This window comes from Synchiropus splendidus, chromosome 5 (assembly GCF_027744825.2).
Source record: "Synchiropus splendidus isolate RoL2022-P1 chromosome 5, RoL_Sspl_1.0, whole genome shotgun sequence".
Lineage (NCBI taxonomy): Eukaryota > Metazoa > Chordata > Actinopteri > Syngnathiformes > Callionymidae > Synchiropus > Synchiropus splendidus.
The window spans coordinates 4,948,423-4,962,999 of record NC_071338.1 but is presented as its reverse complement, the minus strand read 5'-3'; the positions used below and the strand labels follow the sequence as shown (position 1 = coordinate 4,962,999).

At 43.4% G+C, this 14,577-nt stretch overlaps 1 protein-coding gene across 3 annotated transcripts in view; it reads left to right on the top strand.

Moving 5' to 3' along the window:
* Positions 1–2,588, top strand: part of LOC128759302 (potassium voltage-gated channel subfamily H member 4-like) — a 35,518-nt gene extending 32,930 nt beyond the window's left edge. For all 3 annotated transcript variants that reach the window (XM_053866174.1, XM_053866175.1, XM_053866173.1), the window contains one exon: positions 773–2,588. In XM_053866174.1, the coding sequence (XP_053722149.1) occupies positions 773–1,702 (930 nt within the window). In that variant the 3' untranslated portion in view covers positions 1,703–2,588. The remainder of the gene's footprint in view (positions 1–772) is intronic.
* The last annotated feature ends 11,989 nt before the right edge of the window (positions 2,589–14,577 follow it).

Below are 14,577 nucleotides of genomic sequence, written 5' to 3'. Positions count from 1 at the left end.
TGTGGAGGTCGAAAAGTCATGCACATTGTCTGACATTATCAACTTGTCTTGTTACGTTCTAATTCAAATTAAGTTCTAGGTAACTGTAATATCCAGATGCAAAAAGAAAAAGTCACTGGGGGTTATCAACAGAGCCGGTTTATTCTCGGTGCCAACTTCTGCATGACTCGATGTTGACACATGACACTTCATAACAGTAACTCTCACTATTCACATTATGTTTTGTGAGAAATGCAACAGTCTTAATTTAGAAAAGTCCACAAGCATCCTCATTCATATAGTTTTCACTTAGATTTCCATATTATGATACATTTTTTTAACGATATGAAATAATACAATATGAATGCAAAGGCTTGACATTATTGTATACACTAGATCATCAAATCAGTGTCAATTCAGTCTGTCAAGTAGGTTGACGCAAGGGATTTTTAATGTCCAGCAGGTGTCAGTATTCAGTGACTGACCAAAAAAAACAGCTTCTCACAAGACCCATAAACTGACCTATCTGGAAAGGTGAAAGCTCAGGTAAAAATTTGGTAGTTGAAGATTCATGGTTTTTTTTTTTAGTAACCACAAGCGTTCCTCAAAATTACACATTGCCTTTCAAAATATCTCCTGAGACCAATAGATATTCCAATTTGTCACGGACCAGGATGTACCCCGATATTCTTTGAACATATTAGCTTTGGAAACCAAGTGATTATTGACCACCGTGTCAAAGCTGATAATTGTTACTCCAATCTAAACCATGCTGTGGTATCTTCCCTCACAGATGGCTGCAATAAACCAGGAAGTATCAGAGCTCACCAGGGTCCTCCACCACATGATGCATCTTCTTCAGGCTCATGTATCGGTTCATCAGTACCCGTACCCTTACAGCATCCAGATTCTACCCACTGATTGTGCCTCAGCTTCCAAATCAGCAGTGGTGACCACAAAGTCTAATGTGTACCTCCAAAACACTCCAAAAGGGCAGGCTCCTCCCTGGAGTTACAAAGGTCCAGATGATGCACAAACAGAGATCCACCACCCACTCCAGTCCTCCACTCTTCCACCTGTTAACTCCTACTTGCCTCTTTCTCCTGACTCTGACCTTGGCACCGGCCAGTGGGGTCAAACTCTTCCTCTCAGTAACAGCTCACCTTTCCAGACTGGAAGTCCCGGACTGGTTTCACACGTTCATCATGAAGACATTTCTACGGAAGGTCTGGCTGTGAACTCGGACACTACGACCATGGTTCACGCCTCGTTCTGCATGCAGCCACCCAGTGACACGTCTTGCCTTTTGAGCTGCACCAGCACGACATGCACTCCTCCAGACATAACAGTGGAAACCGCATCCAACTCCTATTCTCAACTCAGCCTGCCACCTGAATCTCATCTGGACTCAACACAAGCTTCACTGGAGGGCATTTGCGTTCTCATGTCCAACCCTCACACGATAACCCAGGACACTAACTTCCAACCAGAACCCTCCATTTTTCCATCACAAATACTGGGGGTCCCCTTCGCCAATGTTCCTCGGGGCACACCACTTCTCCACATTCCACTCACAGGCTCATCTCCCACAGAACACACAAGTTTGGAATGCCTCCTGGGGAACAGAGGCTCTTTAGAGAGCAGGGAGAGTGACTGTGCACCATCTCGGAGCTCTCATATCGGTGTTCGGACTCAGCGCACTGAGCAGTCGTGGTGTGACTGAGTCAGCCCGTGTGAGCCTTCACCGGACTCAGCTGGAGATTGGTGTGTGCATATCCTACTGTCACCCTTTTATGTTTCAAAAACTTTCTGAGTTTCTTTTGGTCTGGACCTTATTTTGCAATTTTTGGAATCACCCTGGTCTCACAATAGTTTGGGTACAATTTCTCATTGAAATACTGTGGCTGGGGTGTCAACAGTATTCATTTTAGTTTGCAGCAATGTAAGTTGTGCCAAACTCTTTTCTGAACCCGTCCTGGTCCACAACTAATAAACTACTTGAACTGTTATGATGTAAGTTACTGTAAAGTGACTATCCGCAGTACACAATATACCAACAATATTTCGTCGGAGAACTCAATAACCAGCAACAAGCGAGATAGGCACTCATATATGAGAATTGGTCTATTATTATTATTATTCCCATTTTTATGATCTCGAAGTAAAAATCAGATAATTGATTTATCCCTTGACCAACAGTAGTGAATACATTCTTGATGTAACGCAGCAAAAATGATTACAATAGCATGATTCTTTGCACAATACAAAGAATTGCACTGCATTAAGTCCGATGATACAGATGGCATTTGTTTAAATATTGTGTCACGAATGTCTTTTTTTGATTTGGTGTTTTCTTGACTTCATCAACATCATTGTCAATGTAGTTCAAATTTTTTTATTCAACTTTTCATAGACTCTTGACATCAGTCAGAGATTGATCTTCTTCATGGTGGCCACAAACTGAGATCTTTTCTTTGCAACCCCCACTATACACTTCACTGTCCAGCAATGCCCAATAAAGTATATAAATTGTGACCTTTTGCCTTGTGGTCCCCTTATGCATTTCCTGTCACCTCCAAAGAATATTTGAATTTAACTGGAACTTATGATTGGACCCATTTCCAGGTGGAGGAGCAGTGGTTGCACTTTTAACCCCTTGATAATGACACAACGTCTCACTCAATTTCAAAGCTTCTTGAACTCCTTGAACATTGCACCCTAGTCAGATTGAGAACCATGGTCTCATATTGAGAGGCGCTGCTCTTGTCCATCCTCTCTGCCGTGGCGTAACATACTGACGTTGGGAAAGTGGATTTTTGCTTCATACACTGACAATAAAAGCATCCATTTGTGTCGTGTGCTAACACAAACATGGTTTAATGGATTGAAATAAAGACCTTTTTGTTCCTGTGTGAGAACTTGGACAGTCTGGCACAGCAGACTGAAACCTTGAGGCTTACAGTAAATGAGGAGACAGATGCTTTGAAGTGGCTCCATCCTCGTTCCATTACCTGTGAAGCTGGGAAGAACAGACAAGGGAGGGGCACGGACAGGCACAGAGAAAAGAGAAGATCAAATAACGCCAGAGGGAGCACTAATGAACCTTCATTTGAACACATTGCTGAGGAGAAATTCTGAAGAAACAGAAGCCAGCCAACGGTAAATTAGAGCCATTCTTTTGCCATGTTACTTCAAAGAGCCACATGGCAGGTGCATTAGAACACGGGCCCATTCTTTCCTGACGCACACGTATGCACACTTTAAATGGAACAACATCAAAGACTTTGATCACACTAGTGGTTGACAGGCCGTGCATTGCCAATTGCAGCTTGTCTATGTATGTCACAAGACTCGAGTGAGACATTAAAAAAGACTGCAACCTTTGTCAATAGCCTTAAGCTCTACTTCACTGTACAACTTGTACAGTATTCCATGCTATTTGATAAGATGTAGTCTGTCACTGATAGACAACCAGAGGTGATGTACTGACAGCACCCACAGGTCGCTCAGTTATATATGCTGATCCATGGGAACATGACCACTCTGATATAAAGCAACAACACAATGGGTGGCTGCTACAGACAAGCCCCTGCCAACAACAACATCATTACAAGCAGATTTCCTGAAAGGTGCATTCATGTGTTTACATGTAAATGCTGACTTAGAGAAGATCCAATGGTTGGCATTTTCAGGGGTCTATATTGTGTGAAACTGTTGGCAATTGCTTGAATGTAATATTACAGGCCAGTCAATGGGTGGTCTCTCTGTGGGAATCTGACTCTCCTGTATTACATAACTTCCAGACATTCTCCTCCGAAATGTGACGGGTGTTTGGCGCTCCTTTCAAGAGCGGTCCAAGCGCTTCTAAGTGCCTCGTCTCTTTGTCCCAGAATTACCCTAAGGAATCTCTCTCCGAGTTCTCCATCCGCTTTAGCATAGTAGGCGCCAAATCAGGTTGGAACAAGCCCGTTCTCATGTCCGTTTTCTCCAACGGCTTGGCGAGCAACGTTCAGGACCAGCTGCCTCTCCAAGATGAGCCTAACTCCCTATAGGATCATGATGCTTGCCATGAGAATCGACAACAGAATTCGAGAGTAAGCCCTGGAGAGACGGCCCACCCATCACACTGTGTTGCCGGTCCTGTTTTCCCCACCTGTACATGGATTCTCCAACTCCTCCTGATCTGTATGAGCCCATGCAGGTGGGGAGAATGAGACTCACGCCGGAGGAGCGTCAACTGCGGCTTTCTCTGGGTCTTTCATACATATTGTGGTTAACCGGGCCACCTCATTCGTGCCTGTCTCGTCTGTCCCAGTGGTCCTCGTCTTCCGCGAGTCCTTATTAAGAAGGTTAATTACTATCCACCTACTAGAGTCGGGAGGGTTATTCTCACAGCTTCTCGGCAGAAAAAAAGACTCTTGTACTCTGGTGGAGGTCTTCATTAACTCTGTCACTGACTCTACAAACTCCAATTCAGAGTTCCGGACACTCTCCAGGGTGCCAGAGCTGCCCCAGAACTCTGTCCAAGCCAGACCTGCCAAGATTCCCATCCGCGCCTCAGAAACCAAGCTTCCCGTCGAAGCTAGAGCCAGCCCAGAGCTTGTGCCATCCAAGCCAGAGCTTCCAAAGTTCCAAGTCCAAGTCCTCCCACCGCCCTCCCGCTGGTCTTCTTCAACCACTGCCTCTCGAGAGTCGTCCCTGGTCCCACATCGCAGTGGACTTTGCCACGGGTCTGCCTCCCTCAGCAGATATGACGACCATTATGACTAATGTTCCCTCAAATTTTTCATGCGTCTGTGCCAACACACAAACTCTCTGAGCAGTCACCTGGACCAAGTTGAGTGGAACAGTGAGGCTGTGTGGATCAGGCTAAAATGAAGAAGGAACACGTTTCTTTCACTGACTACACTGTTAATTTCCTCACCTGACTAGCGTGTAGTCTCTGTTTATTGTAGTCTGAAACCTGCGCTGCAACGATTCTCTCTCTCTCGTTTCTCTCTCCTGTGCGTATCTACGCCGCCCAATTGGTTCAGTGCATGCGCACATTTTGACCAATCACGAGTGTCTTTAAGAGGAATCAGCTCTTAAACATCAGCCAGCTCCAATAGTTCACTTCAAATAGCAGCTCTTCTAGTTGCAGTTTGCCCCATTGTGTATGTAGCGATGTCAGAGGCCCTGTAGTCCGGAAAGTGCGGTAATTTATATTCAATTCAGGATGAATTTTTGTTGCGCAGCATAGATATTTTTGTGCGCTGAGATTGTATCCGCTGTGCGCAATTGCGTTTTTGTGCTTTCATTTCGTCATTTCTCACGTGTTGTTTCTGGGTTTTTTTTGTTTGTATTTCCGTTTCCTGTTTGTCTCCAGCTTCCTCAGCCACAAGGCTGACCCTGATTCAGCGCAGCTGGATATAATCCCCTCAGAGCCAGCTTGTATTGCCAGATGGTTGCGTCGCATCCCCACAGCGTGCATGCTTGTTTCTTTTCAGCCGCCTTCTCTGTTGTTCTCCTCACTTCGTTTTTCTGTTCATCTAACTCCTACCTTCGATCATGTGTGAGTGTTTTGTGTAACTCACCTTTTGTTTTCTATAATCCTTATGTTATATTCCTCATTGGTGTGTGTATATAATTCCTCCGCCAAGAACTTGTTGTTGTTTGGGCCCCGCGCATTGAGCCTATCCCTGCGTGTTTTGTCTTCCACTTCTGGTGTCGACTCCTTTGGTTCTTCGTTCCTGTTTATGTATTGTTTATTGTGCTTGGGTATTAAAACTCATCGTTAAGACCTACTCCCATTGTTCCGAGCTTTCTGTACATTGGTAACGATTCAACACTTGGGTCTGACTCCTAGAGCGGTCATGACACAAACCTTCATAAGACATCACCATGTCGTGAGAAAAATAACCCAGTAAGGAAGCATAATTTGATACAAGTGTATTTACTGGGCTGTCAAAATGAATACATTGAAACTGCTTCTCCACTTGCAAGTTTTTTGAATGACCCTCGATACCAGGGGTGCCAAACTGGGTGTCCTCTTGCTTGGTTGGAACAAAAGCACTGAGGCCCCTTGAGGACCGGTTTGACACCTCTGCTCTATACTGTTGAATGCAGCAGACAGATTAGGAAGCAGAGCAGTAGTGACACAAGTGGGAATCAACAAATCTAAAGCAGTTTGCAGTTACTGCTGATGTGAACTGAGTTAGCATCGGAGTATGCCTTGTCTCGTGGAGTATGTACAAAACGCCATCATCTCCAAAAGGTTCACACTCTGGAATCTGACTTGCATAAGCTGTTGGAGTCACACAGTGTTGACGTCGTATGAACAAATATTGCATAAACATATGCAAGTCCTCTTCTCCATAGCATATCCATCATAGCAAATCCATGCTCAAACAGTAAGCAATAAAACTTTACAGAAGTGCTGTAACAGGTAATAAGATACATAGCACTCAGTGACTCTGAGGTTATTCTGAAGAATATTCTTTACAGTATCTGTTGTTGGGTTATAATTATAAACAAATGTTTGCACGAGGAAAGATGAGTCACTCCACTCTGGTCTTGGTAACATTTTTAAAGTGCAACAGACACAAACATCAACCCATACATAATTCAATGTATTAAGAAATTTCCACTTACTACCATAAAATGCATTGTGATTCTTCCCCAGTTCTCATAAGTGGGTCAAATGGCACCGCCATCTTGCGATGCCTCTGGAGGAACTGTACCAAACAGCGGGGCACTGTGCACTGAAGTGGTGGATGTTTGTTATTATCATGAATGCATCTGGGTTTTCAACTCCCCGTCCTGGCTGTAGACTGTAGACACATGAAATACGGTTCAGTTATAGACGAAAGCCTCTGGATTCTCACGATGTGCTCAGTTTTTTGCTATTTGCTACAGTTTCTGAGATACGGACATTTGTTCGGGGAGTAGTTAACTTGCTCTGAAGCACGATGATTCCACAGTTCTGCTGTGTGTGAAAGAGAGATGGAGGGGGAGCGTTGCTGTGGCGACGGAGCTGCAGAGTAGGGGAAAGGTCACAGCCTGTTCAAACTGCAGACACTGGGGCATTGCCTGTCTTTTGAGCAAGAGACTCCATTCAAAGCTTCAACCGTGGCTGCAGGCCTCCACTTACAGCATGTGCAGCGCAGTCACCCACGGTGCATTAACAAGGTGTTTATTAATAAACAGCAGCGTCTAGTTTGTCAACTGTTTTTGAGGAAGAGCAGGTTCATACAAACAAGGGAAATGTCTTTACTCAAACCACTGACTATTGCGAGAGGATGAAGTGTCTGAACAGATGAGTGATGTGTGGCAACTTTGAACGGTAATGTAAAAGTAACATATTACTCGCTTAACACTTGCTCTGTCTTTTACCGGGAGTAAGGATTGTTTTTGATTTCTTCTCTCCACTGTAATGATAGTGTTGGTATCGTTGCTTGCTGTTTCTTTACAGTGGTGGAGAACAGTGAGATGATCTGATCTGTAACATCGCTCACACTCACACAGACAGCTGTAGAGATATCAGCAAGTCCATTGTGCAAAAATGCATACAAATTAAAGGTATTTTTATACTATACTTTTTATATGAGTCACCGCTCTGCAGTACGCAGTGTGGGGCTGCTGCATAATGCGATCACTTTTGGTGTGAATCCAAGGTTGGAACTAGATTTACATTTATTTAGCATTGTAATTCAGCAGAACCAACGCTGTATTTGATATATCACTTCATACAACACTAAGTTACATTTAGAAAAGACGCAAAAAGGTGCGATAAATGAGTGATAAATTGCATGTTTGTTCCATTAAAGCAAGTGGACTGTGGTTCTGGCACCTGAGAGAATTTAGTGGGCCAGAGGCAACTGCAATACTTAGATTAATGAGTGCTATAGGCAGTACCTGATGGATGAAACCACATTTAAATATTTAAATTAAATAATTGTTCAGCAAAAGAATAAAAGGCAAGTCACACCACTGCCCTGCACTTAGACTGTTCTGGTAGGTTACAGCATTTCCCACCGTGGTGTTTAATCAAGACTTCAAACTTCTATTCAAACTAAAGAACAAGCATGAGGACTTTGTATTTATGTCTTCTGGTGGGTGCTTTGCTCACTCAAGGTAAGTCTGTGAAACAGAAGTAGCAGAATTAGTTGACTGAGAATAAGGCTGAGGTGCGGCCTTAAAGTGCTACTGTTCAGGGATTGGCCACTGCCCCTCCCGATGATCTGCTCTGGCCAAAACGACGTTTGTGCTTCCCTGCTTATTTTCCTTTTTATTGGCTACTACCAAGAACGGAGATGTATGTCCCGGGAGGAGTGTCAGCAGAAGAAAGGTCCGTGGGATCTTTGCAGCGAGACCAATCTCTGCAACACTGATTAGGCTGAAAATTGGTTGCAGATCTCAACTTTCCTTGTTTCTTCAGTGAGAGAAATAAATATGACACAGGATAAATTCGTGTTCCCCTTCTGTTATGTACCTTATCTAAGGCCCTGTATACACGAAGGTGTCTATTTTTAGGCATAGATGTTCCACTCTCTCCATTTCCTGAATTAATTCTGCGCTAATTCTGTATCCGTTGACAGAAAATATTGCATCGCATGTGTGTCTGCTGCCACGATATTCTAAAACTGTAGGTGGCAGTGTAATAAGAAGCTGAATGTCATTCTGCTCTTATTTTGTCCCTTGAGTCCTGTTTTGTTTCTCCTGCCTTCCTTCCCGTTTGTGTGGCACACGGCTGGAGCCAATCACCCTCTGATCACCTGTGTATAAAGACACCTGGACTCTAGCAACGTGTGCCAGATCGACTCCGATTGTTCCCGTGGTAAATTGGCTCTCCTTGTTCGTTCTCTCGTTTTGTGTGCAACTTCTTCTTGTTTACACAAAAAAATGTCTCCACGCCTCCATGTAGTAGAGCAGCTGCATTTGCAAATGCAACCATGCAAAAGGGATGGAACCAACAAGAATTTGTCTGCTTCTCAGAAGAAATTCGTGGTGGTTGCACTTTTGACGCAAGTGCAAGTTCTGTTGCATACTATGACATCTAGAAACCTGTCATTCCTCTGTTTTGCTCTGTTTACATGCAAGTGTGTAGCCTGCGTTTGTAAACAGCTTCCAGCGCTTTTAAAAGCGTCATTTCTAGGGGGGAATTCTGTTTTTGTTCCTGAAAATAGCTTGTGTGTAAAGTGTAAACAAGGCTTAAATAGCTATTGTTTGTGTCGCAACTAGAAAGGTACTCCAAATTTAAGACTTTAGAGCAGCAATCTGTAGTTTAACAATATTTGCTTTTGGCGGATGTCAACTGATCACCATCTGGTGGTGAGTTGACTCTGATGGCAGGGGAAGCCTCTAGACCAAGGGTGTCAAAGGGGCCGCAGTGGGTGCAGGTTTTTGTTCCAGCCCAGGTTAACCAATCAGGTGTCAGCTGAAACAAACAGCACCAGACTGACGATCAGGTGATGACAGTCTTCAGACACCTGATTGGTGAGTAGGTGTCCTCTTGATTGGAACAAAAGCCTGCACCTACTGCGGCCCTTTGAGGACCGCTTTGATGCCTGTGCTCTAGACTGATCAGGTAAACCCAAACGAGTAGTGAAGGTAAACTGGAAACGTCTGGAGGACGAAACTCTCAGAGGGGATTTCAACTCTCACCTCCGGGAAGCTTTCTCCCACATCCCTGTAGAGTCTGGGGACATTGGGCACGAGTGGTTGGTGTACAAGGCCGCCATGGCCATTAAGACATTTGCACCCTTGGTGAGCGGAGCGAGGTATGTGAAAATGTATATCGGATCATTCATGTATTAAGAGTCACATTTATAATTACATTTATTTGATCGTGTGTAATTTATTTTCAGTTTCACAGTGTCTGAAGATGACATTAAAAGATTGTACTCATCGAGACTCTCCGCACTTACTCTGGGACACCAAGGGCTTCACTCCACTGTTTGACTACCTTCTAGTATTGGTACAAGCAATGTTCCCCCTAATTTTTCCATGTGTCTGAGCATACACACAAACTTTCTGGGAATACCTTGGACCACTCTGAACAAAATCTGATGTGTCATAATCCCAATTGAATAGACCCAAGTGCAGCTAGTGAGGTTTGCAGAGGACACGGACAACAAGGTTAAATTAAAGAATTTAATTGAATGAAAAGACAACATGAATATATATAGACAAACAAGTAATGAGAACTAAGGGCACTGGAAGCCAAAAACGCAGACCGGAAAGAACACACAAGAAATGGGTAGAAAATCTGCAAAACAAAAGACAGGCGGATTAGGAAATCAACAACCTGCTAAAAACTGGGAGAACAGAAAAGCACACCCGGAGTTAAGCTCAATGTGGTGGCGGCAAACTGAAAGCGCTCGGTGGTGGTGACCACACACACACAAGGGTTAAACTTTTAAACTAAGGAGTGAGATTCCTAAAATATCTCACACACGGAATGAATGGAGAGCGAAAGAGAGACTAGGAGGAGCGAGAGCTACGGCTGAATAAGAATTGGAGAGCGCACAGAATTTAGATAATCACGTTTGGAGAGCAAGAGCATGGAAGTCTTGAGAGAGTTTTTACCTAAAGTAACGAAACGCTACAATCCGGCACACGTAGCTGGCGTTGGGAAGAATATATCCACAAGGAGGGGAATTAGCGGAATGAGCGCCAGCTGCGTATGCCTGTAATGATAGAGGAAAGGCAGGAAACGGAAACAAGGATAACAAAATAAAAGCACATGATAAGAGCGCGGAGAGAAATAGAATAAATATATAAGAACAGACAGACAAGTACAAACATGACAAGATGTGCGCACTGTCGCCCTGTACCAGTATCACACCTGTCCAAAATCTGAGCTCATAACAAATTGCATGGCTCGTTAAAAGAATCAAATTACAACGGCTCTTTCCGTTAGATTACTTTTAGTATTAGTAGTAACGATTTAACCCACTTACAAAGAAAAAGACAAAAATCGTGTTTTTCATGAGCCGTGTACTGTAGTATGCATGTTGTATGTCAGGGTCCTGCTCTGGTCTGGGTGGAGGTCCTGCTCTGGAAGACTTGAGACATTTACACCTTTCAGAGATCAAATTTTGTTCACATCATAAAATCCACATTTTGCCCAATGAGATGTGTTCAGTAGCATATGCATATGATACAGTGTCAATTCCTGTAAATCTGTCTGTAAAATAATTAGTTTTTTTCAATTTCTACTACTCATAATCTAGTAATAGCATTTAATGAACCGAACCAGGAGAGTCAAACTTAAATCTGCAAACAGAGACAAAAACACAATGAACAGAAATAGTAAATCACACAACAAACCAGGAAACACGCGGAAACAGAGGAAGGAATAAAACACAAACTCGGTCACCAGGGTTTCAAAGAGAGCAGTAAAACTGACCAAACGAGAGAGAGAGAATGAACGAGGAGACCCACTTTACCACAGGAAACAAGGAGACAATCTGGCACACGTTGTTGAAGTTCTTATTCACAGGTGATTGGGATGCTTGGCTCCAGCTGTGTGCCACACAAACAGGAAGGAAGGAAACAGGAGTCAAGGGAACAAAATAAAAGCGGATCATGACAACTTCAAGACGATTTCTGGATTGTGTTTTGATATGATTCATCAAGCTGAAGCCTCTTTCACAATCTGCACTGGATGCTTGAAATGTAGCACAAATATCCACAAGCTGTGAAATCTCCTTTAGCTCCTCACATCTGAGTGCTGCAGCCACCATGTCTGAGAATGTGCTGATTGACCCTTGTTTAAGTTTTTGGTTCATTATGTATTCCCTCTGAATGGCCTCCACAGAATGTTTGTGGTGGAGAATGGCCTCATACTTCTTTGCCAGTGTAGCAATGTCTGCTGATCCATACTGATGTCTGAGCTCAATGCTTCAAAGTCAAATGCAGACCACTCCTTTAATTCATCCTCTGGGAAATGAGCATCCAAATGATCACAGAGCTTCCGAATAAAGAGAGTAATCTCACCAGTATTTCTGCCATCAGTTGGTGAGGTCCTCATGACCTCTTTGACACGGTCACGGCTTAGAATAGCATTCACTGCTTGGTTCCGCGACGGCCACCGCACTTTGTTCAAAGGCTGGAATGACGGCTGTCAGCTGGATGATTTTTCACTGTTATGTCTGTGCTCTCGTCTACTATCAGGGTATGCCATTTTTAACATTGCACATCGTCTCATACTGCACTAATTGATTGAGTTCACAGGCATAGTTTTTACTTCGCCAGCTTTCCGGTATAGTCACATACTTCGCCATGTGATCGTGGATTTCCTGAACCGACAGCATTGATGCATTAATTTTGACGGTGAGTAGTATATTGCCGATAAGAACTTTGACTTGCCCGGCGTCTGATTTCTTTTTGTGTGACAGCTCGATCTCTCGATCTTTTGCGCTCTCCTGCAATAATGTACTGCTCCCCATTCCCATCTTGCGTCTTCATACAATTCCAACAGCATTCAAATGACTTTTCTGCTGAGTGTGACGCTTGAGATAGTCCAACTTCCAGTCAGTCCACACTTTTCCCTCCGAAAATTTGCTTGCTACTTTGGCTTTGCAACATGTTTTGCAAGGCAGCCCTTTCTCACCCGAAAAAGAAAAATTCTCAGTTTTACTTCTTCTTCTTCTATTCACACATTCTCCGACAGCCATTCCATCTTAAAAGAACCGCATTTCTTTTTTTACTTTTGCTTGTTCAGTGGCTGTCGTACAGTCTAGTCGTTTCCACATGATAAAAGGTTGGCAGCATTTACCTCTGCCAACCTAAATGTACTGCGTCAGCCCTGGCTCGCTCATCCCAGTGCCTCATGGCAGATGCATCAGAGAGTTTTGTCCAAACAGACATATTAATGTGTTCGATAGGGGCCCGAAATCAGTTTGAAGGCAGTCATATTGCCAGATCAGATTCTATTTAACACTGAATTCATTTCTCTCTCTATGAAATGGCGCTCCTTACACCACTGGCTCCACAGAGATCTAATCTTGTCTAGTCTTGTCTGTGCCAAATTCTGTTACAGGGTCCAATTCCAAATTTACAGCAGCAAAAACAACACAGTAGATGAGAAAAAGCAATAGACTTTCAAAGAGCACATTTTGAAGACACAACGTTTTGGTCATTATAATTGAATTTTGGTTTTATGCCCTTTGGATGTTTAGGTATTGGTATAGGGTGAGATACCGGGGAAAGCACGAGTGTCAACAAAATGTCCCCACAGTATATATAGACGGACGACAGCCGTACACTGAATCTATGGTGCATCAATAGGATCTACCAAGGCTCATATCCGGTTCTCCTTAGTGCAGGGGTGGGCAAACTATTCCAGAATGGGCCTGACTGACAATCAACTGCTTCCAGTCTTCAGACACCTGACTGGGGAAGCAGTGTGTGCCAGTCAGGTTGGAACAAAAACCTACACCCACTGCGGCCCTTAAGGACCGATTTGGACACCCTTGACTTAGAACTAGATTTACACTTATTTAGCATTGTAAATCACCAGAACCACATGTCTACACAAGATAGGATCATTTCATGCAGCATATTTATGCATTGCTTCCAGAGCTATGTCAGTGACTGCAGCTAGGGTGGAGCCTGACATGACGAATATGAAATACAGCATTATCTGAAAACCAGTATTTCATATCTGCTGATACAATTTTATTTTGTATTTTTTCTGTCTTCTTTCTCTGTTTCCATGAGCTACTGGCGCACACCTGCATCTGCAATCAAAACCACCCGCTCATTTGCTGTGCTGCTCCAATGCTGTGTGCCAGACCAACTTTGCTCCTATGTATGGCCATCTCTTTTCATCTGCATGATCAGTTCCTGCTCCTTGAGCTTTCATAGTTATCTGAGTCAGTTCTGTTCTGCCATATGCTTTCCTCTTTTTTTTTTTTCTTTTTTTTTTGGACTGCCTGTTTTCTCAGCCGTGTGCAAGCAAATTTTTGTTGGTTCATATTTCCTCCCTTATTGTCGGGCATGACTTTTCGACCATCATTACTTTCTGTTGTATTTCACTGGAATTTCTATTTTACCATGATTGAATGTCTGACCATCTTGGATATTTTGTTATATATGGACTTCTTGTACCCCACAAGCGAATGATTGACTGCCGTGTGATTCAGTGTGTTGTCATTCTTGCTTCCTCTCTTTTTCGGGTTTATTCCTGAGTTCTGTTGCTGCCAGTTTGACGTCGTCTGTTCCTTCTGTCTAGTTAGTATTTGTCAATTAATACACTGTTATACTTGCTGTTGAGGCTCCTTGCCTGAAAATGGAGATGGAGACATGAAGGGGAGGGATGAAGGCATTTTATTTCCTTCATTCTCTGATTCTAGTTTTATCTGACTGCGGTCTCATTTTAAGTACTGGTATTCTGGCAAGGTTTTGATATGTTTTGCGGGAAAACTATTGAGAGACATGACATTGAGAAACATTAACACGTTTGCTTTCGTTTACACGAGAAGAGAATTGTATCTCGTTTGTATGCTTTTTCTTGTAGTGTCTCAATTGTATTTACAGCGCGTGATAGCAGCACCACCTATAGTCCACTATAAGCATTTTTTAAACGGGTTTTCGGTTTGGGTTGGTGAGAAC